Genomic DNA, 25223 nt, shown 5'->3' on the forward strand with positions numbered 1-25223 from the left:
TGGCATTGCAAAATATAGATGAACAGACGATGTTTCGGGCAATGGCTCTTCTCCAGCACGTGACGAAGGCACACCCCCCCCCCCCCGTGTTCTCAAGATGTCAGTGGTGCAGAGCAGCAGCCCCTGATTCATCCTGGAGCTGTTGCCCAGAGTGAGCCGTCTGTTCACGCACCCCATGGAGGACACGCATCATCGCAACAACATCAACATCATCAACAACAACATCGACACCATCATCGACACCGCAGAATTACATTTTTTTAGCGTTTTTTATTTTACACTTTTAATTAACAAACCAGTCACAGGTCGACTTCAAAATAAAATCCGACGCTTAAAAAAAAAAGTGCATTCTGTCTCATACAACCACCACAACAACAACAATCACAACAACAACAACAACCACCACCACCACCACGACAACCACGACGACGATCACAGAGATACAGGCGCGCGCGTACACACAACCACGACACGCACACAAACCTCGACCGCTCCTCCACTGAAATGCTTTTCGGATTAACTGGGCACTCGCCGACCTCTTGACCTGCAGCCGGACGCCAGCCGAGCACCGCCACACGCACTCTCTCGCAAACACGCGACACACGACAATCCTCTGACTTTAAACTTTCGTGACTGCAGGAATTCATATTCTCGGTTCTCTCGGTGTAGTCACGTAGATGGAACGTTCTAAAATAAAATAAAAAGAATAACATTTAAAACGTCGTGGGTTTTTTGCCTTTTATCATTCGCAAATTTTTTTTTTAAAAAAAATTTGTATTTTTATTTTCTATCCACGCGACTCGACCGAAAGAACCAAGAATATAAACAAACAAACAAACAACAACAAATAAACAACAACCGCCGCCGCTCGCCACTTAAATGGGGGTGGCGTCACCGCGGCGCTTGCGCCAGGCTCGGTGCGCTTGCAAACAAACGCACAGAAAGACAAAATATCCCCACACCCCCGTGTAGCCTCAACAGACTGCAGGGGCAAGTGCTGTTAGCGAGCACCTACGAAGGCCGGCACGGCACACGAGGTGGGGGGGGGGGGTGGCCAACACCCACGCCCGGCCGCCTTTGTCTCCGCCAGTGGCGATGTTTAAACGCCACGCCGCACCGGGCACTCGTTTGAGGCCGAGTCGACCTAGGGGGGGGGGGGGGGGGCCCGGGACCGCTTCGGATAATCGCCACGCGCGCCGATATCGTGATGCAAGCGGGCTAGGACTCGCGCGGAACCGAGAGGCACGCTCCGAAAGAATCGACGACGGGCCTCCCGCGACAGCTCCGGCCTGCGCCGCCGGTTCTGCCCAGGCCCACACGGCACCGCCGGCACCACCGGCACCGCCGACGCCGACGCCGCCGACGCCGACGAGACGGCAAGCGGCGGCGGCGCAACCAACGCCGCCGAAAACAACACGGCACCCCACGGTGGGAGGAGCGCCGTGTGCACGTGGCTCATGGGATGCGTGCGATAATTTTTTATTTTTTTAACATTCTCATCGTTATCGTGGAGCGACGGATATTGTATGTGAGGGGTGGGGGGTGGGGGGTGCGGTTAACGATGTATTTATATTTAAGCGACCTAACTCCCCCTCCCCCCCTTCCCCCCCCCCCCGCCCCCAAAAAAAAACAAACTCCATTACGGAGAAAAACTAAAATGTTCAAACGAAACGACACCGTCCCGATCGCTTTCCCTTCCTCCGCTTCTTCGCCGTTGCTTCTTTTATAACCTCGGCAAAAACAAACAAACACCACCACCACCACCATGTCAACCGATAATAGCAACGACGACCACCAGCAAAAACGAAACCCCGTCCGTGGTCTCAACTGCGGCGATGAAATAAGGTTGGTCGGAGCCGCCGGACACGTGACCCACCACGCCCGCCCACACTCGCCACTCCGCCAGCCTTGCCCAGACCACCAACCTCACAAGAGATTCAACAGCGCGCTGTTGCTCGCCAGGCAGCGGGAGAAAGCGACTTCCCGTCCACGTGCTTCGGGCCAAGGTCACGTTGCGACCACCGCGCCGCACTCGCAACGCTCTCAGCCTTGCCGAGACCGGCGACCCGAGAGAGAAGCTGAACGGGCGACCGTACGGCCGATGTCCAGACGACCACGCTGCCACGAGGCCGTAGGTGGCTGTGCCGCACCGACGAGTCCGAGTGAAGACAGAACCGGCTTGGTTTCACTGCTGCCCTGAAGGGGCGGCCAGACTTTAAACCCTTGAGAGCTAGTGGCCTAGACAAGGCTGAGAGCACCACATCAACGATGCGGGGGGGGGGGGGTCACGTGGACGTGGGCACGCAAGCCACGTGGCTGGGAGGTCGTGCCTCTCTGCGTGCCGTCACGGCTGCCGAGTTGGTGGTCTGGACGAGGCTGGGGGGGGGGGGGGGGTACACATTACCGCGCAAGACGTAACAAAAGTATTGTTAATTTGAAAGATTAAAAAACAAATTAGCAGCGTTTGATTTACATTCCATCGTAAAAGAACACAAGGTGGCAACGGGGGGGGGGGGCGAGGGACGCAAATCGCCAAACGTACAAAGTTTAACAAAAATAAAGCAATGCTTAAGATTGTAAAATATATTTGCGCGCGTGTATATAATATAGGCTGACGTACGCACGAACGCAAGGAACGAATAGGACGCGCGCGACGGGAGGAGGTGAACAACAACTCCATCGATTAAAACTGAAAGCGTGAAAATAATAAAAAATATATGTATACTGCATATTTACTTTACGTAACAAAAACATTTTTTTAGGGAAACTTATAAACAGGGACTCCACTGCGATGGCAAAGCGTCGCTCGACTTGGCAAGGCCCCACAGGGCCTGAGAACAATTGGGTCCTAAGGTTCGTTCGACAAGAGATTAAAGTGAAACGCGAGGCAAATAAAGTGAAATAAAGTGAGAGCTTTTTCTTTTTGTTTAAAGTGATTGCAAGGTGTGGGCCGACGATCGTGAATTTGATGAACAGGGGTTTAAGCGGCGGGGAATGAGTGGCAGTGTTAAAGGTTTGGGTTAGGGATCGAGTCTGGATCGTGTAGTGAGGGTTAGTGGTAGGGCTAGGGTATAACTAGGTGGTTATAGTGGTAGGGCTAGGGTCTGGTTAGTGTGGTTATAGTGGTAGGGCTATCGTACAGCTAGTGTGGTTAGTGGAAGTGCTAGGGTCTGGTTAGTGTGGTTATAGTGGTAGGGCTATGGTCCAGCTAGTGTGGTTAGTGGAAGTGCTAGGGTCTGGTTAGTGTGGTTATAGTGGTAGGACTATGGTCTGGCTAGTGTGGTTAGTGGAAGTGCTAGGGTCTGGTTAGTGTGGCTATAGTGGTAGGGCTATGGTCTGGCTAGTGTGGTTAGTGGAAGTGCTAGGGTCTGGTTAGTGTGGTTATAGTGGTAGGGCTATGGTCCAGCTAGTGTGGTTAGTGGTAATGCTAGGGTCTGGTTAGTGTGGTTATAGTGGTAGGGCTATGGTCTGGCTAGTGTGGTTAGTGGTAGCGCTAGGCTCTGGTTAGTGTGGCTATAGTGGTAGGGCTATGGTCTGGCTAGTGTGGTTAGTGGAAGTGCTAGGGTCTGGTTAGTGTGGTTATAGTGGTAGGGCTATGGACCAGCCAGTGTGGTGAGTGGAAGCGCTAGGGTCTGGCTGGTATGGTTAGGGGTAGTGGTGGTAGGGCTAGGGTGTGTGGTTAAGGGTGAACCTAGTACCCAATTGGTACACTCCACTCCACACGAACCCTAACCACGGCCCAATCTTGCCAGACAAAAAGTCCTTATCGTTCCCCGACGATCGTTTCTCCCCTTCAGGAGTCTGCGCCATCTGAACATCTCCACAAGCCCAAACAACAGATCTCCAAAGCACCGCAACGGGCAATGGCAGTAAAACCTCATGGTCCATTCCCGGTCTCTCTCTCTCTCCATCTCTCTCTCTCTCTCCACAACCCAAGGGTTATCTCTCTCTCTCTCATGCAGAGCAGTTGCAAGAGCTGTGCCTTTAGCTTTTACCGGCAAATGAGAAACAGCGATGAGCGACGGAAGGACAGATGACAGACGGACGGAAGGACGGATGGACAGAGAAGACTTAAAGAGCAACAGAGAAAGATCACATGTATAGCCTTCAAAGGCTGTTGGGGCAAGTGCTGTTAGAGAGCACCTGTGAAGGCCGGCACTGTGGCACACGAGGGGGTGGGTGGCCAACACGACGCCCGGCCGCCTTTGTCTCCCCCAGTGGCGATGTTTACTACACACCGCACCGGGTACTCGTTTGGGAGGCTGAGTCGACCTAGGGGAGGCCCAGGACCGGTTCCGATAATCGTCACTGGGTGTTGGTGGTGGCCGTGGGCGGGAATCGAACTCTGATTGGCCGGGTCCGCAGCGCAGCGTAGCGCTAACCGCAGCACCACCGCTCCCCACTGAAGGACCTACAGGCAGACGGGCGCACACACGGACGGACAATCCGGACAATCGGAGGAACAAACGGACGGACGGAAAGACGGACGGCACGTCGCCACAACAACAACAAACTCGCCACAACAACAACAAGCTCGCTACCACAACAAACTCGCCACAACAACAAACTCGCCACAACAACAACAAACTCGCTACCACAACAAACTCGCCGCCACAACAACAACAAACTCGCCACCACAACAAACTCGCCACAACAACAAACTCGCCGGAACAACAAACTCACCACAACAACAACAAACTCACCACAACAACAACAAACTCACCACAACAACAACAACAAACTCGCCACCACAACAAACTCGCCACAACAACAAACTCGCCGGAACAACAAACTCACCACAACAACAACAAACTCACCACAACAACAACAAACTCACCACAACAACAACAACAAACTCGCCACAACAACAACAAACTCACCACAACAACAACAAACTCTCCGCCATAACAACAAACTCACCGCCACAACAACAAACTCACCACAACAACAACAAACTCACCACAACAACAACAAACTCACCACAACAACAACAAACTCACCACAACAACAACAAACTCGCCACAACAACAAACTCACCACAACAACAACAAACTCACCACAACAACAACAAACTCACCACAACAACAACAAACTCACCGCCACAACAACAAACTCACCACAACAGCAACAAACTCACCACAACAACAACAAACTCACCACAACAACAACAAACTCGCCGCCACCACAACAAACTCGCCGTAACCGCCCTCGTGAAACCAGACTGTCGTCCTGGTCTCTCGGCGAACTCTCCACCGGGCTGACGATGAGACGTCAGCTCGGTGGGGGATGTGGGGGGGGGGGTGCTGGCAAGCACGTGACAACCGCTGTAGTGCCACCGCCGGGCCACTCTCTCACCGCCGCGACGCTGCCGCTGGTAGTTCCGACTCCAAGCGCCGGGCGGCCTCGGGCACTACCAAAACAAAATCGATAGGACGAACGGACGGACGGATATATATATGTGTGTATAAAAATGTAAACTTCCTTCCCCCCCGCCCGCCCCCCCCCCCCCCCCGTCTCCCAATAACATAGAAAATTGTAATAACAAAGAACAACTCCTTTGCTCAATCCACTGCTGGCTGAAGGCAGCGTCCAACCCGCGCGAGGGCTCATCCCTCTCCGGGACGAGTTCCGTGTCCCGGCTGCCGCTCCGTCGCGATTCTTCTCGACCGTCGCCGCCGCCGCCGCTCCCTCCCCTTGTCGGCCGCGGCGCGCCATCACGCGTCCCCCCCCCCCCCCCCAAGCCGCAACCCCCCCGTCTCTGTCGTCACAGTTTTCATTGTGACGTCATTAGTGTGTTCGGCCTTCCGCCGCACCTCCCGATTTAGCAACGGCTGACTACGTACGGTGCGAAAGAAGTTCTACGCAGGTGCATGCGCGTGTGTGTGTGTGTGTGTCGTCTAACCCGACTGGTCCCTCCCTCTCTCCGTCTCTCAGTGCAATGAGCACAATTGCTAACGTTCACCTCCTATGTATTCACACAAGAGTCCACGAGTCGTGTCGAATGAGTGCATAGTGTTCATCGTGTCTGCTCGCTGTATCAATACGCGTACATACATACACGCATATAGAAACGAAGACAAAGATCTCCCGTGTAGCCATAAACGGACTGTTGGGAGAAGCCTTGTTGGGCCAGAACGGCACACGAGGGGGTGGGTGGCCAGCACCACGCCCGACCGCCTTTGTCTCCCCAGTGGTGATGTTTACTACACACCGCACCAGGTACTCGTTTGAGGCCGAGTTGACCTCAGTGGAGTCCCAGGACCGGTTCAGATAATCGTCGCTGGGATTTGAACTCGGGTCGCCGGATTTCGTAGCGCAGCGTGCTAACCACCACACTACCGCTCACCATACACGTGTGTACACACATGTACACACATACACATGTACACACACACATGTACACACACACACGTGTATACACATATACATATATATGTATACATGTATACATGTACACACGCGTGTAGACGTTAGGTGAATCATTATATCGTGAGGACCATACAGACGCCTGGTGACAGCACGCGGAGCGAGGCCTTCATCTAGCAGTGGATAAACCATGGCTCGTGATTCATCATAACAATATAAGCGCTTGTAGTCGTAATAAAATAATCATCATAACACAAAAAAGACATTAAACCCCCCCCAGCCCCACCCTACTCTTAGATTCGAACCCAGGATCCCATGCTGTTCAGTTTAAGGCCTTCCAGCCCGATGCAGGCTGTAACCTGTAACCTGCACGTAGCTTCAGATGCGATCGGAATACGGTCAGGATTTAATCTCTCGCTTTAAGTTTTTCAGAGCAGTATACGAAAACTAAACTCTTTTTTTATTTACCAGGTAAGGCCCACTGAAGCTGCTATAAATCTCATTTTCAGAAGCGACGGGGACGCAAATGATAGCTCAACAACAAAGTGGCTTATCTATCATCACGTGGACCTTTAAAAGCAGCCAAGTACTCGAAACACGTGACGGCGATTCTAAATGTAGAGGGGGAAAAACCGCAGGACCCGGGAGAAGAAACCACACAACCACAGGGAGAGAAAGAGAGATACGCAAACTCAAAATATACAGTGAGGGAAAAAAGTATTTGATCCCCTGCTGATTTTGTACGTTTGCCCACTGACAAAAAAAATGATCCATCTATAATTTTAATGGTAGGTTTATTTGAACAGTAAGAGACAGAATAACAACAAAAATCCAGAAAAACGCATGTCTAAAATGTTATAAATTGATTTGCATTTTAATGAGGGAAATAAGTATTTGACCCCCTCTCAATCAGGATTTCTGGCTCCCAGGTGTCTTTTATACAGGTAACGAGCTGAGATTAGGAGCACACTCTTAAAGGGAGTGCTCCTAATCTCAGCTTGTTACCTGTATAAAAGACACCTGTCCACATAAGCAATCAATCAGATTCCAAACTCTCCACCATGGCCAAGACCAAAGAGCTCTCCAAGGATGTCAGGCACAAGATTGTAGACCTACACAAGGCTGGAATGGGCTACAAGACCATTGCCAAGCAGCTTGGTGAGAAGGTGACAACAGTTGGTGCGATTATTCGCAAATGGAAGAAACACAAAAGAACTGTCAATCTCCCTCGGCCTGGGGCTCCATGCAAGATCTCACCTTGTGGAGTTGAAATGATCATGAGAACGGTGAGGAATCAGCCCAGAACTACACGGGAGGATCTTGTCAATGATCTCAAGGCAGCTGGGACCATAGTCACCAAGAAAACAATTGGTAACACACTACGCCGTGAAGGACTGAAATCCTGCAGCACCCGCAAGGTCCCCCTGCTCAAGAAAGCACACATACATGCCTGTCTGAAGTTTGCCAATAAACATCTGAATGATTCAGAGGACAACTGGGTGAAAGTGTTGTGGTCAGATGAGACCAAAATGGAGCTCTTTGGCATCAACTCAACTCGCCGTGTTTGGAGGAAGAGGCATGCTGCCTATGACCCCAAGAACACCATCCCCACCGTCAAACATGGAGGTGGAAACATTATGCTTTGGGGGTGTTTTTCTGCTAAGGGGACAGGACAACTTCACCGCATCAAAGGGACGATGGACGGGGCCATGTACCGTCAAATCTTGGGTGAGAACCTCCTTCCCTCAGCCAGGGCATTGAAAATGGGTCGTGGATGGGTATTCCAGCATGACAATAACCCAAAACACATGGCCAAGGCAACAAAGGAGTGGCTCAAGAAGAAACACATTAAGGTCCTGGAGTGGCCTAGCCAGTCTCCAGACCTTAATCCCATAGAAAATCTGTGGAGGAAGATGAAGGTTCGAGTTGCCAAACGTCAGCCTCGAAACCTTAATGACTTGGAGAAGATCTGCAAAGAGGAGTGGGACAAAATTCCTCCTGAGATGTGTGCAAACCTGGTGGCCAACTACAAGAAACGTCTGACCTCTGTGATTGCCAACAAGGGTTTTGCCACCAAGTACTAAGTCATGTTTTGCAGAGGGGTCAAATACTTATTTCCCTCATTAAAATGCAAATCAATTTATAACATTTTTGACATGCGTTTTTCTGGATTTTTGTTGTTGTTATTGTCTCTCACTGTTCAAATAAACCTACCATTAAAATTATAGACTGATCATTGCTTTGTCAGTGGACAAACGTGCAAAATAAGCAAGGGATCAAATACATTTTTCCCTCACTGTACAGCGGCAGGGTCGGGAACGAACCCACGAACCTCCTGTGTACCGGGCGAGGTAGTTAACATTTCCTAGCCACCACGTGGCTAACAGGCGCTGCGACGAGATCGTTCCGCGACAAAGGTAATGTTTTGGGTTAGATCGCGTGTGTATGAACGTGCCGTTAAACCCGCCAACCAACCGCCAATCGGCGAGGTGTGTCGCGCCGACAAAACGTGCCAACCAAGTTACCGCTTCGGCGCACCGGCCGCGTGTCGGGAGAGTGAACCCACAGCAACGTTTACAATTCGAGTAACCGTGAAAGTTTCGACGGCGACCACAAACAACAACCGGCTTCATCAGGCGATTTAGCCAGAATTGTCAGGAAGTCCTCCCGTTCGTCGGTCTGAAACAAGAGCGGCTAATCGGTGATGCCATCACTGCGAGCCCATCCCCGGCACGAAGACCCGACGGCAGGTGGCGGGGTCAATGTGGTCATCGCAAAATGAAGGCCTACGCGCGGGAGACACGGAGGCACGGAACGGTCTCCCTCATCGTTGACTTGGCGACTTTCCGTCGGTCTACCCCCCGGCGGGGATTGGTGAGCGGGAGGGGGTTGCGGCGCCAGGCAGCGCCGCTTCCTGCGCCACGCGACTTTTTGCTGCCAAGCCATCGGACAAAGACGGTGGTCACCGCGTCGCGCAGCGCACCCAAGACGCGCTTCGTGCGGCCGTCTGGAACGCTCTTCCTTCCGATATCAGGAAGCCGCTGGGAGCTACGCCACGCTTAAATCATCGTCGAGATTGACAGACTCGTTTCTTTAGAACTGCTTTTTGTGTGTTTAGTTTGCTCTCCTTCCCCCCCCCCCCCACCGCACCGCCGTTTAGCGCGGTTGGTTGCGTATGGTGCGAAATACATAGACTCATACAGAGACACACAGACTCATACAGAGACCCATTGACTCACACAAGAGACACATAGACACACACAGAGACACATAGACTCACGCAGAGACACGTAGACTCACGCAGAGACACGTAGACTCACGCAGAGACCCATAGACTCACACAGATACCTATAGTCACACAGAGACGCACAGACCAACACAGAGACCCAAAGACTCACACAGAGACCCATAGACTCACACAGAGACCCATAGACCCACACAGAGACCCATAGACTCACACAGAGACCCATAGACTCACACAGAGACACACAGACTCACACAGAGACACATATACTCACACAGAGACCCATAGACTCACACAGAGACTCGAGACCCATAGACTCACAGAGACCCAGACCCACACAGAGACCCATAGAATCACACAGAGACGCACAGACTCACACAGAGATCCATAGAGTCACAGAAAGACGCATAGACCCACACAGACCCATAGACTCACACAGAGGCCCATAGACTCACACAGAGGCCCATAGACTCACACAGAGGCCCATAGACTCACACAGAGACCCATAGACTCAGAAACAGATCCATAGACCCACAGAGAGACACATAGACTCAGACACCATTGCACAATAAACCCCATCTCAATGAACAAATCACAATTTGACTCCGCACTGAAGCGAGCTCTCCTGCTGATCAGATAACACTATGTAACACCATTGTTGTTCCTGGGGAGTGTTTCTTGCTAACTGCTTATGCCTCAAAAGTATAGAAAACAGCTATTATTCCCCACAAACTTTTATTTTGTGACCAAGACTTTATATGAAGTAATGACACAAATGCACACCACGTTTTCCCATTGAAAATTGCTCAATTTCAAAATATCACTGTCCTGGTCACAAAAGCAAAGTTTCTGGGGAATAAATAGCCATTTTCTGCACTTTTGAGGCATAAGCAATTTGAAAAAAAGACACTTACTACACCGGGAACAAAAATGTGTGTGTTTTGTTTTCGTTACACAGTGTAAGCATCATCGTCGTCGTCGCTGTCCTCTCGGAGTGACCTCCATCACGGTTGGCTGCGTACGATGCTAAAGAAGTTCCACACACGCACAGACGCACAGACGCACAGACGCGCAGACGTACAGACGTACAGACGTACAGACGTACAGACGCACAGACGTACAGACGTGCAGACGTGCAGACGTGCAGACGTACAGACGCGCAGACGTACAGACGTACAGACGTACAGACGTACAGACGTACAGACGCACAGACGCGCAGACGTGCAGACGTACAGACGCGCAGACGTGCAGACGTGCAGACGTACAGACGCGCAGACGCACAGACGTACAGACGTACAGACGTACAGACGCACAGACGCGCAGACGCGCAGACGTGCAGACGCGCAGACGTGCAGACGCACAGACGCGCAGACGTACAGACGTACAGACGTACAGACGTACAGACGCGCAGACGTGCAGACGTGCAGACGCGCAGACGCACAGACGCACAGACGTACAGACGTACAGACGCACAGACGCACAGACGCGCAGACGTACAGACGCGCAGACGTGCAGACGCACAGACGCGCAGACGTACAGACGTACAGACGTACAGACGTACAGACGCGCAGACGTACAGACGCACAGACGTACAGACGTACAGACGTACAGACGTACAGACGTACAGACGCACAGACGTACAGACGTACAGACGTACAGACGTACACACGCACAGACGTACAGACGTACAGACGTACAGACGTACACACGCACAGACGCGCAAGTCTCTACCAGTCGCGCAACAACGCCGGCGCTGACAACCGGCGGGTGTGGACCCCCCCCCCCCACCCGTCCCCCACCTCTCTCGCTCCCTCTCCCCGGCGTGACCGACGGCGACATTGGCAGGCGTTTGCGCATCGCGCGACGGCCCCGAGCCGTTTTGGCAACGGCCGGGTGGAGGAGGGTATACGACACACACACACACACACGCACGCACGCGTGCACGTTTGGCATTTTTTTTAGACGCGCTCGGCCGCGATATCACCGCCCGCCCCCCCCCCGCCCCCCCCAAAACAGGTCAACTGCGATTAAGTGGGTCAACTTTTTTGTTTGTTTGTTTTTAACCTAGGGTCGTCACGGTTTTAATGATTAATCAATCAATCAATTGGCGCCATGAACGACGCCCGAGAGCCTCCCTCGGCGAGGCGACGAGTGTCAACCTCGCCGCGTCCCTTGGCGAGGTGGCACCGTTTTTACCCAAGACAAAACTTCCCAGCCACACCCACCCGGATAGCCTTCAACAGACCGTGTAAGGGGCGAGCGCCGTTCGCCAGCAGCAACCTATGAAGGCCGGCACGGCGCACAGAGGGGGTGGGTGGCCAGCACCACGCCCGGCCGCCTTTGTCTCCCCGGTGGCGATGTTCACGCACCGCACCGGGTACTCGCCTGAGGTTGAGTTGAGCTAGGGAAAGGCCCCAGGACCGGCTTTAAATATTGGCCACTGTTATTGGTCGGGAGGGAGGATCGAACTTGGCTCTCCTGCGGGTGTGTAGCACAGCGCCACCGCTCCCCACGCTGGAGTGTAGCGCACACACACACACACACGCACGACCACTCCTCCGATGGCGAATGCTCATATATAACTGTACACACTACTTAAATAAGTACAAACACACACGTATGAAAATGTATATGTACATTTAGAAGAACCCTATTCACTCGCGCGCAAACACATTCACCACTGGTACAACTCGACGCACACACGCACACCTACTCACTCACATCACCATCACACAAACATACCTACTCGCATCACCATGACACACACACACACCTACTCACATCACCATCACACACACATACCTACTCACATCACCATCACACACACACATACCTACTCACATCACTATCACACACAGGCACAACTAATCACATCACACACATCTACTCACGAAAAACAAAGATCCCCCATATAGCCAGTAACAGACTGTAGGGGCAAGTGCTGATAGCGAGCGCCTATGAAGGCCGGCATGGCACACGAGGGGGTGGGTGGCCAGCACCACGCCCGGCCGCCTTTGTCTCCCTGGTGGTGATGTTTTACACACCACACCAGGGTACTCGTTTGAAGCCGAGCCATACCTAGGTTGAGGGCCAGGACCGGTTCAGATAATCGTCACCGGTGTTGGCCACGAGCGGGAATCCAGCTCAGTTCGCCGGGTTCGTAGTGCAGCGCAGCGCTAACCACTGCGCTACCGCTTCCCACGACAAAGACGCAGACAAAAACAACACAGGCAGACAACACGCACGTACGTGGACACACACACACACACAGTAACACAACCGCACAATAGGAAAACACGCGCACACACACAGTCACACAACACACCAAGACAATCAATGACTGTTAAGGCTGTCACAGCACACAAGGGGCTGGTGTGGCAAGCACACACACACACACACAGTGACGAAGATCCTCCCCCCCGCCCCCCCTTCGTAGCGTTAACAAGACCGTTGGGGCAAGCGCTGTTAGCGAGCACCTATTAAGGCCGGCACGGCACGCGAGATGGGTTGGGTGGACAAACTGCGCGCCAGTCACGATTTTTACCGCACCGTACCGGGTGCCCATCTGAGGCCGACGAGGGGAGGAGGCCCAGGACCGGCGCAGATAATCGCCACCGGCGTTGGCGGCGGCCGTCGGCGGGAATCGAACCCGGGGTCGCCGGGGTCCGCAGAGCAGGGCGCTAGCCGCCGCCCAACCGCTCCCCACACACGCAGAGAGAGGTGCGCGCAGACAAATCGAACCCGGTGGTCGCTGGTTGACGACGGGCGATCGCGACGTTCGGTAACGACGGCCTGCGGCCACTGCCGACAACGGCCAAGGATGACGACCGCACCGGCCGACGACGCCGGAGGAGTGGGAGGAGGAGGGGGAGGGGGTGGGGGTGGGGGGGGGGGGGGACGCGGTTCACTGCTGCTGCTGCATCTTCTTGATGACGTCGGCGGAGATGGGCGGGTGGAAGGCGATGGTGTGGTGGCGCAGGCCCTGCGCTGTCTTGTAGCTCTTGCTGCAGCGGCACTTGAAGGGCTTGCGCACGCGCACCTGAGTCCGGTGGCCGTTCTTGGCGTGGTACTTGATTCCGTTCACGTTCTGCGGAGGGCAGAATAAGTAAATAGCATTGAGAGAAGAAGAAGAAGAGGAAGAGGAAGAAGAAGAAGAAGAGGATGAAGAGGAAGAGGAAGAAGAAGACAAAGAAGAAGAAGAAAAAACTTTACGCTAAGAGAACAAAAACGAGCTCGAGTGTGATGGGAAAAAAAAGAAATACATGTACAGTGAGGGAAAAAAAGTATTTGATCCCCTGCTGATTTTGTACGTTTGCCCACTGACAAAGAAATGATCAGTCTATAATTTTAATGGTAGGTTTATTTGAACAGTGAGAGACAGAATAACAACAACAAAAATCTAGAAAAACGCATGTCACAAATGTTATAAATTGATTTGCATTTTAATGAGGGAAATAAGTATTTGACCCCCTCTCAATCGGAAATATTTCTGGCTCCCAGGTGTCTTTTATTCAGGTAATGAGCTGAGATTAGGAGCACACTTCTTAAAGGGAGTGCTCCTAATCTCAGCTTGTTACCTGTATAAAAGACACCTGTCCACAGAAGCAATCAATCAATCACATTCCAAACTCTCCACCATGGCTAAGACCAAAGAGCTCTCCAAGGATGTCAGGGATAAGATTGTAGACCTACAGAAGGCTGGAATGGGCTGCAACACCATTGCCAAGCAGCTTGGTAAGAAGGTGACAACAGTTGGTGCAATTATTCGCAAATGGAAGAAACACAAATGAACTGTCAATCTCCCTCGGCATGGGGCTCCATGCAAGATCTCACTTCGTGGAGTTGCAATGATCATGAGAACGGTGAGGAATCAACCCAGAACTACACGGGAGGATCTTATCAATGATCTCAAGGCAGCTGGAACCATAGTCACCAAGAAAACAATTGGTAACACACTACGCCGTGAAGGACTGAAATCCTGCAGCGCCCGCAAGGTCCCCCCTGCTCAAGAAAGCACATATACATGCCCGTCCGAAGTTTGCCAATGAACATTTGAATGATTCAGAGGACAACTGGGTGAAAGTGTTGTGGTCAGATGAGACCAAAATGGAGCGCTTTGGCATCAACTCAACTCGCCGTGTTTGGAGGAGGAGGAATGCTGCCTATGACCCCAAGAACACCATCCCCACCGTCAAACATGGAGGTGGAAACATTATGCTTTGGGGGTGTTTTTCTGCTAAGGGGACAGGACTTCACCGCATCAAAGGGACGATGGACGGGGCCATGTACCGTCAAATCTTGGGTGAGAACCTCCTTCCCTCAGCCAGGGCATTGAAAATGGGTCGTGGATGGGTATTCCAGCATGACAATGACCCAAAACACACGGCCAAGGCAACAAAGGAGTGGCTCAAGAAGAAGCACATTAAGGTCCTGGAGTGGCCTAGCCAGTCTCCAGACCTTAATCCCATAGAAAATCTGTGGAGGGAGCTGAAGGTTCGAGTTGCCAAACGTCAGCCTCGAAACCTTAATGACTTGGAGAAGATCTGCAAAGAGGAGTGGGACAAAATCCCTCCTGAGATGTGTGCAAACCTGGTGGCCAACTACAAGAAACGTCTGACCTCTGTGATTGCCAATAAGGGATTTGCCACCAAGTACTAAGTCATGTTTTGCAGAGGGGTCAAATACTTATTTCCCTCATTAAAATGCAAATCAATTTATAACATTTTTGACATGCGTTTTTCTGGATTTTGTTGTTGTTATTCTGTCTCTCACTGTTCAAATAAACCTACCATTAAAATTATAGACTGATCATTTCTTTGTCAGTGGGCAAACGTACAAAATCAGCAGGGAATCAAATACTTTTTTCCCTCACTGTATATAGAAAAAATAATCTGAAAAAAAATCCGAAATATTCGCCGACATAAGACATTTCCAACGATGTTATCCGAAATTGTGATGGCGTTGCATGTGTGTGTGTGGCGCTGTGTGTGTGTGCGTGTGTACCGTGTGTGCCATGTGTGTGTGCACGTGCTGTGTGTGTGTGCGTGCCGTGTGTGCGTGCCGTGTGTGCGTGCGTGCGTTTGTATTTTATGTGTGTGTGTGTAAGTGCTGCTTCTTAACCTGGAGTGTAGCACTAAGAGGCGGGGTCTTACCATCAGCCCCTCCTCGGTATTTTGTGCCACCAAAAACTCCACCCCCTCAGCTCCCCATTTGTGATGGAATAGTTGTGAAGAGTGGAGAGTATCCCATACCTGGGCAGTATGATTGTGACCAGCTCCGGTTTGACAGCAGAGGCCTCACTCCGAATCAGTTGGGGTGGCATTATCTTTTCATCGACTACACAATGCTGTGTGGAAGCTACCTAGTCTGTCGCTCCACACGAAGCTTCGTGTCTGTGCCGTTTAGAAACATTCAGGCTGGCCTGCCTACGATCCATTCTGGGTTTAACCAGGCTGGATTGTGTAAGAAGCTCACAAATCCTTGAAAGGATTGGACACATTCCCATTGGTAAGCTCCTTCGGCAGGCAAAGCTGCGTTGGCTGGGTCATTTATCCCGCATGCCCAGCCACCGCATGGCCAAGCAGTTTCTGTTTGGCTGCATAGATGGGGCAAAACGGGCACGACATGGGCTCGAGAAGAGATAGAGTGATGATGTGGTACGGGTAAGATGTGGAGCTGGGTGGACTTGCCGACGACTGGTACCAGCGGTGTCAAGATCGGCCTCTGTGGAGGAGGCTCGTGAAGGACGCTGCTACTGGGCAATTGGAGGCAGTCGCCCTCCAACAACAACGGATGGCAGAGGAGTGACGCTCACAACAACGAGCGGAGGAGCGCCTGGTGGCTAAAACACATCAAGTTGGCACAGTCGGGGGAAGGCTGGTGTGTCTTCCGGTCACCTCAGTCAGCCAACCCATTGCACCTGGGTCTGTCCCGAGACCTCTTGTCAGCGAGCCGTTGACACTTTACATGGCCTCAGGGTGCACATAGCCTGGCACAAGCGTCGTGGTGACGTCACCGCCACTTCGTGGCGAATGGCGGTTGTTGTTGTGTGTGGGGAGCGGTAGTGTAGCGGTTAGCGCGCTGCGCTATGAACCCGGCGACATGGGTTCGATTCCCGCTCACGGCCAACACCAGTGACGATTATCTGAACCGGTCCCGGGCCTCCCCTAGGTCGACTCAGCCTCAAATGAGTACCTGGTGCGGTGTGTAAACATTGTCACTAGGGAGACAAAGGCGGTCGGGCGTGGTGCTGGCCACCCACCCCCTCGTGTACCGTTACCGGCCTTCATAGGTGCTCGCTAACAGCACTTGCCCCTACAGTCTGTTAAGGCTATATGGGGGATCTTTGTCTTTGTTTTGTGTGTGCGTGTGTGCGTGTGTGCGTGTGTGCGTGTGTGTGCGCGTATGTCCGCGCATGCGTGTGCGTATGTCCGCGTGTGCGTGTGTGCGTGTGTGCGTGTGTGTGCGTGTGTGTGCGTGCGTGTGTGTGCGTGCGTGTGTGCGTGTGTGCGTGTGTGCGCGTGTGTGTGTGCGTGTGTGCGCGTGTGCGCGTGTGTGTGTGCGTGTGTGCAGCGCTACGGGGGACCTTGTAGCGCTTCTTGCAGCCGGGCACGGGGCACGCGAAGGGCTTCTCGTCGTCCCCGTTCATGCTCATGGTGCTCAGGATGGTCTCCGAGCTGATGGCGCTCTCCGTCGTCCAGGACTCGTCGCTGTCCGACTCCTCGCAGTCCACCTCCTCTTCGTCGAACTCGCTCCCTGCCCCGCGCACGACGACGACGACGACGACGACGACGACAATCGCCGCGACGATCACGGTGACGATGATGACGATCGCGACGACGCTCACCTCGACGATCACCTCGGTGATCAGGATGACGATGACACCGATGATGATGATGACGACGACGCTGCTGATGCTTGTAACAATAATGCTGATTCTGATGATGCTGATACTGCTACGGATGATGATGATGATGATGAATCTCCCCACTAACCACCCCTTTGCACCTGTGGAGGTGTTTGCTGCTGCTGCTGCTGCTCACGCTGATGAAAATACTGCTGCTGACGCTGCTGCTGACGCTGCTGATGACGACAAGAATAATAAATCCACCCCCCCCCCCCCTCGCACACACCTGTGGGGGTGTTGCTCCGGAAGGACGATGCCGGAGTGATGGGCGGCGTCACGGGCGGCGTGAGGCTGCCCGAGTTTTGCCTCTGCGCCGCATTGGGGGTCCCTCCTCCTCCTCCTCCTCCTCCGCCACCTCCGCCACCTCCTCCTACACCTCCCCCGCCACCACCCCCGCCTCCTCCACCTCCTCCGCCGCAGGCTCTCGCGCCTCCCCCCGCGATGGCGAGCGTGACCTTGGCCTGGCTGCGTTTGCGTATCTGCTCATGCTCGCGACGCGTGGCGTCCGTCATGAACCTGCCGGCGCGAGGGAGGTCGTGAGTGTCGGGGTAAAGGCGCGGCCCCTGCAATTGTCGGCTCGAAGCCACCGCCGGTTGTGGAAAGGTGGGGCGGCCCACCGCACCATCTCGCAGCGCTCGCTTCTGCGGCCGCTTGGGTCGGTCCTTCCTTCCGATACCAGGAAGCCACTGGGAGCGCTGCACTCAGACCAGATTGGCAAACTCGTTCCTGTAGAACTGCTGTCACAATGACGGCTGGGACGGTCGGTTTTTTGGTCTAATTTCTTTTAAGATTCGTGGACGCAATTTCGTTAATTTTTTTTTTGCTTTGCTTGTGCCATTGAGTTGACCCCAGAGGTTGACACTCTTGTAATTGAGACTTATATCCTGGTCCCGTGATTTCTCACCTGGACGGTTAAACCAAAATCAACTTGAAATCCAGCTGAGCATTGCCCCTCTGATTGCACTTTCTTGTTAGTGGATGTCATCTGCCACCTTCTGGCCAGGTGAGCATCAACAGCATTCACTTTTCGATTTAAAGCTTTCGTGACTGCAAGGATTCATCTTCTTTGGTTCTTTCGGTAAAGTCACCACGTAGAATGAGAATAAAATAATAAATTAATAAAATAAAAACACAATAAAATTCTCACGACGTTTTGGCCACAACACAAGCGGCCTTCATCGGATGTTATTTTATTAATTTATTATTTTATTCTCATTCTACGTGACTTTACCAAAAGAACCAAAGAAGAAGCATTCACTTTGTGCATTTTATTTTATCATTCCGTTCTTTAACGCAGGAAAAGGCCCCGAGTCTGAAGGCTCTTTTTCAGGAGGGTCCTGCCAAGTATTTGACGGGGGAGGGCGATGCTGCTGCTGCTCTGCTGCTCCTACTGCCGCTGTGTGTGATCTGGGGTGTGTGAAAGTGATCTGCGGTGTAAATTTTTTCAGCCGTTGTGGCGCCCCAGTCAGGAATTGAACCCGAGTGTAAGAACCGGATGGACCAGGTCACATGGACCAGATCCTAAGGGATCAGATGGAACAGGACATAAGGACAAAATTAACTAGATGAACCAGGTCATAGGGACAACATGGAATGGTTCATAGAGACCAGATAGACCGATCCATAAAGGGTCCAAATGGACCGGTTCATAGGGCCCAGATAGACCAGTCTAGGGATCAGATAGACCGGTCATTAGAAACCAGATGGACTGGTCCATAGGGACCAGATGGACCGGTCCAGAGGGAATAGATGGACCGGTCCAGAGGGAACAGATGGACCGGTCCATAGGGACCAGATAGACTGGTCCATAGCGTCCAGATGGACCAGAGACACCAGTCCATAGGCTCCAGATGGACCGGTCCATCCGAATCAGACATTATCATGGTGGCCAAATGAACCAGGTGCCAGGGAGCATTATGGACCAGGTTTAGACTGGAAGATTCCAGGTTAGGACCACAGAAGCAACCTGGCTCCACGAAGCAGGCTTATCACGTGGAAACATATAGCAGCAGCCAAATATCCTAAACGCACGCTGATTCTAAAAAAACGGAGGGCCCCCGGAGGAAAATCCACACGACCACAGGGAGAGAGACACGCGAACTCCAAACATACAGCAGCAGGTGTCAGGGACGGGATCTAACCCACGACCTCCTGCAAACCAGGACGAGGTAGTTCACATCTCCCAGCCACCGGCCCTATAGGGACCCTCACCTGCTGATGTAGCTGAGTGCGATGTACGTCGGCTGCTGCAGCTCCTGGATCTCCAACACTCTGGGGTCACTCTCTGGAGTGCACAAAAGACAAGGGGGGACAGACTGTTGGGGATAGGCGCCGTCAGCGAGCACCTATTAAGGCCGGCATGGCACACGGGAGGAATGGGGTGGCCACAACTGCTCGTAGAGCCCTCTGCCTCCCCAGTGCTGATGTTTACACACCGCACCGTGTACTGTACTAATTTATAGCCGAGTCGACCTAGGGGTGGCCCAGTATCCAACGGTTCAGATAATTATCGTCACCGATGTTGGCTGTGAGCGGGAACTGAACTCGGGCCTACCAGATTCGTAGCGCAGTGCGCTTACACGTAGCACCGCCGCTCCGCCACACCCACCACCACCACACCCCCATCAACATCATGCCCATCATCCTCATCACCAACACCATCACATCCATCGCCCTCATCATTACACCAATCATTACCATCATCACACCCATCATCATCACCACCACGCCCATGATACTCATCACCATCACACCATCTGAAATGTACAAGCGCGCACACAGACACATGAACACATACACGAGCGTGAACACACACGCACACAACAACAGCAGCAAATGCCATTCTTCGCTCATGGTGATGTCACCACGGCACTGTACCAGGCTAGGTGCACCAGGCTAGGTGAGATCATGAGACAGACCCATATGTAACAAGTTAACTGATCGGAGATGACTGGCAGATGCACCACCCTTGTGTTCTCCACTGAGCCGCCTCACTACGTTTTATCCGTCCGGAGCTCCACTCGTTGTTGTGAGCGTCACTCCTCCGTTGGTTGCTGGAGGGCGACTGCCTCCAACTGACCGCCAGTAGCAGCGTCCTTCACGAGCTTCCTCCTCCGCAGAGGCCGATCCTGGCACGGCTGGGGTAGCGGTCATCGGCGAGTCCACTCAGCTCACCCACTCACCGACCCGCTTGCTTACCACTCCATCGCTTCTCTCCAGCCCCGTGCAGCGCCCGTTTAGCCCCCCTCGATCAAACCAAACAGAGTGCAGCTGCTGGGGCATGTGGTGGCATAATCATCACCACCCATCACAAATCATGGCCATCACACTATCAACAACAACAACAACCGCCAATCGCCACTAAGTGGCGGTGACGTCACCACGATGCTTGTGCCAGGCTAGGTGCACGTTGAGGCCACGTGAAGTGTCGAAGGCCCGCTGGCAGGAGGTCACGGGGCAGACCCAGGTGCCACGAGTTGACTGACTGAGACGACTGAGATGAGTGGCTGATGCACCACCTGTGCCCCCTACTGTGCCATCACACTATCACCACCACCCTCACCATCATCAGCCCCATCACCGTCACCCCCAACACCCTACGTCATCACACCATCACCCCCGCCCCCCATACACGCTTACCAATGTAACGTGTCCAATGTATTCGTGGTGATCTGTGATTACCCTCACCATCACAACTCCCATCACCTTCCATCATTTTAACAATCATCACCCTCACTTCATCATCATCCATGGTCAATCCACTGCTGGATGAAGGCCTATGATTATCACATCACCTCACTACCTTAACCCCCATCACCATCCCCATCATCATACTACCCACCCCTCCCATCACCCCGCTCACACCCATCACCACCCACACGTATGAGCTCACCATCATAGCAAACTTCCCCATCGTCCACATCACACACTCACCATCACTCCCATCACCCCAACATTGATCACGCTCAATTAGAGGTATCACCCTCCACCACGACCCTAACCCCCATCACCATCACCACTCCCATCACTCAATAATCATCATCGGGCATGGTCATTCCACTGCTGGATGAAGGTGTATGATCACGACCATCACCACCATCAACGATGTGTGCGTACTCAATCGCCTCTCAATCAACTCGCATGCCCTTACCTCCATCAGACACCACCCTCATCACATCCGCCATCACCACTATTACCTCATCACTCTCATCATCACCCCCATCATCACAATTACCACACCATCACTCTCATTGTATGTAACATCACCGCCCTCCCCATCACCACCCTCATCACCAACCACCTTCATCACCGGCCATCATTATCACAATCGCCACCCCATCGCCACCGATGTGGGTGTGGACTCTCAATCACCATCACACACCACCCTCATCACATCCACCATCACCACTATTACCTCATCGCTCTCATCATCACCCCTTCACCATACCCCCATCATATCACACCATCACTCTCATTGCCTCATCATCACCGCTCCATGACCCCATCACCATCGCTTCACGAGCCATGATCAATCTACTGCTGGATGAAGGCCCAATCATGATCACGATCACCAACCACAACGACCACGACCACCCTCTCACCACCACCATCACCAACCCACCCCATCACCTCCATCAACCCCCGCTCAACGATGCGAGTGTACTCAATCGCCTCCCAATGAACTATCAAGCCCTGAACCTCCATCACCATCACGCCACCCTCATCACATCCACCATCTGTATTACCTCATCACCCCATCACTAAGCCATGGTCAATCCACCGCTGGATGAAGGCCCTATCATGGTCACGATCACCAACCACAAAGACCACCACCACCACCACCCTCTCACCATCATCATCACCAACCCACCCCATCACCACCATCAACCCCCGCTCAACGATGTGAGTGTACTCACCACTATTACCTCATCACTCTCATCAATCGCCTCCCAATGAACTATCAAGCTCTGAACCTCCATCACCATCACAGCACCCTCATCACATCCACCATCACCACAATCTGTATTACCTCATCACCCCATCACTAAGCCATGGTCAATCCACCGCTGGATGAAGGCCCTATCATGGTCACGATCACCAACCACAAAGACCACCACCACCCTCTCACCACCACCATCATCATCATCACCCACCCAACCCCATCACCACCATCAACCCTCGCTCACCGATGTGAGTGTACTCACCACTATTACCTCATCACTCTCATCAATCGCCTCCCAATGAACTATCAAGCCCTGAACCTCCATCACCATCACAGCACCCTCATCACATCCACCATCACCACCATCTGTATTACCTCATCACCCCATCACTAAGCCATGGTCAATCCACGGCTGGATGAAGGCCCTATCATGGTCACGATCACCAACCACAAAGACCACCACCACCCTCTCACCACCATCATCATCATCACCCACCCAACCCCATCACCACCATCAACCCTCGCTCACCGATGTGAGTGTACTCACCACTATTACCTCATCACTCTCATCAATCGCCTCCCAATGAACTATCAAGCCCTGAACCTCCATCACCATCACAGCACCCTCATCACATCCACCATCACCACCATCTGTATTACCTCATCACCCCATCACTAAGCCATGGTCAATCCACGGCTGGATGAAGGCCCTATCATGGTCACGATCACCAACCACAAAGACCACCACCACCCTCTCACCACCATCATCATCATCACCCACCCAACCCCATCACCACCATCAACCCTCGCTCACCGATGTGAGTGTACTCACCACTATTACCTCATCACTCTCATCAATCGCCTCCCAATGAACTATCAAGCCCTGAACCTCCATCACCATCACAGCACCCTCATCACATCCACCATCACCACCATCTGTATTACCTCATCACCCCATCACTAAGCCATGGTCAATCCACGGCTGGATGAAGGCCCTATCATGGTCACGATCACCAACCACAAAGACCACCACCACCCTCTCACCACCATCATCATCATCACCCACCCAACCCCATCACCACCATCAACCCTCGCTCACCGATGTGAGTGTACTCAGTCAGCTCCCAATGAACTATCAAGCCCTGAACCTCCACCACCATCACATCCACCATCACCATCACATCCACCACCACCATCACCCCTATTACCTCATCACCACCCCGCATAACCCCATCACCCAGCCCATGGTCAATCCACCGCTGGATGAAGGCCCTATCATGGTCACGATCACCAACCACAACGACCACCACCACCATCATCACCACCACCACCATCACCCCCCGCTCACCGATGTGCGTATCTTCTATGTGCTCAATGAGCTCGCCGAGAGACGGGAACGCGAGCCCGCAGCCACTGAAGCGACACGCGTTCGAGAAGAAAGAGACGGCCGCCACTCCCGTCATCTTCGTTCCCACGTCGTCGATGATGATGATTGGAGATTGGTGGTGGGTGGTGGTGGTTGATAGTGGTGGTGGTGGTTGGTGGTGGTGGCTGGGTGATGGTGAGCAGCGGACCCGTGGGTGACCCCCGGCCGCCGCCCGCTCGCCCGTCACTCGCTCCGTGGCGTCGCCCGTCGCGATACCCCCCGCAGTGCCCGCGGGTGCCCCCACTGCAATTCGTAGCGCGGATAGGTGTCGACGCGACGCGATTAGCTGGGGCTGCAAAGCGTGGCCAATCGCTGCAGCGCGCCGAGGGGGACGCGTTGCAGACTCTGGCCTATTGGAAGGCAGCGTCGCTGCACCATATCCCGAAGCGTTGTAGGTATTTCAGTAATGGAGACGGGACGTTACATTGTGGGGTGAAAGGTTGGTGCCTTCTTCATTTAATTTTAAATGTAAGCAAACAATACACGTCTTCTCTTTACCTATACGCTGTAGGCGCGTGATTAAAATGATCAACATTTTATTTTTGTAATTATTTATCTGCGTTTTAATGCTTTTATTATAATTCTGAGACGTAGCACCCCCCTCCACCCCCCCCCCTCCTGTGTGTGAATGGCACCATCTGACAGGCAGGCCCCCACCAACACGTGATGGCGGGAACGCGCCATCGTGCGTGCAGCTGCAATTGCAGCATTCCACGTTGATATGGCCGGGCCCAGCACATTATAACAATTGACCAATGTGTTGAGTTTAATATATGTTTTTTTTTTAAATATCCAATAGGTCAACCATTGGGTTTGTTTTAAGTTCAGTATTGCTTTAGAGTTTAGAGCAAAGGCCCCCAAAAACGCCAAACGGCCAGTAACAAACAACACCGTTAACGTAATGTAATATTTCGCGACCAATATTAATAAAGGTTTTTTGGGGGGGTTGGATCGCGTAAGTATAAATGTGTCGTAGACCGCCACCACCCGACAGCCAGCCAGTAAAGTCACGTAGATAGAAAATAATAAATAGACCAACGACGTTTCGGTCACAACACAAGCGTCCGTCATCAGGTGATAAAGAATTAATTCTAATATTTGACTGTTCCCGTTCACCATAATGACGGACGCTTGTGTTGCGACTTTACCGAAAGAACCAGAGAGTATGGATTACTGCAGTCACGAAAGCTTCAAATCAAGCTGTTAGCCAGCCAGGAAGGTTTGTCACGTAAACAAAACGTGTCAATTACAAACACACTCATTCACTCATCCACGCACTCACTCATCATCTCACTTAATAAATCAATTGCTCACTCATTCACTCACCCACCCACCTACA

General features: G+C 52.6%; 1 protein-coding gene across 1 annotated transcript; it reads right to left on the reverse strand.

The window, feature by feature from the left end:
* Nucleotides 1–250: 250 nt before the first annotated feature.
* JAZF1 (JAZF zinc finger 1) lies at nucleotides 251–24112 on the reverse strand. Its single transcript, XM_032975314.2, has 5 exons — nucleotides 23807–24112; nucleotides 19728–19800; nucleotides 17743–18032; nucleotides 17196–17365; nucleotides 251–13697 (listed from the first exon to the last, which is right to left on the reverse strand). Exons 1-5 carry the CDS (start codon nucleotides 23919–23921, stop codon nucleotides 13515–13517), a joined length of 831 nt encoding a protein of 276 aa, XP_032831205.2. The 5' UTR covers nucleotides 23922–24112; the 3' UTR covers nucleotides 251–13514.
* Between the last annotated feature and the right edge of the window lie 1111 nt (nucleotides 24113–25223).

The sequence above is a fragment of the Petromyzon marinus genome, chromosome 56 (assembly GCF_048934315.1).
Source record: "Petromyzon marinus isolate PM22_M1 ecotype Great Lakes invasive population chromosome 56, UKy_Petmar_22M1.pri1.0, whole genome shotgun sequence".
Taxonomy (NCBI): Eukaryota; Metazoa; Chordata; class Hyperoartia; order Petromyzontiformes; family Petromyzontidae; genus Petromyzon; species Petromyzon marinus.

Excerpts from the sequence above, each read along its gene's own strand:
- JAZF1 (XM_032975314.2), bottom strand. The coding sequence starts at position 23,921 with ATGACGGGAGTGGCGGCCGTCTCTTTCTTCTCGAACGCGTGTCGCTTC. Across the intron at positions 19,801-23,806 it reads CATAGAAGATACGCACATCG|AGAGTGACCCCAGAGTGTTG; the intron begins GTGAGCGGGGGG and ends TGTGCACTCCAG. Across the intron at positions 17,366-17,742 it reads CCGGAGCAACACCCCCACAG|GGAGCGAGTTCGACGAAGAG; the intron begins GTGTGTGCGAGG and ends TGCGCGGGGCAG.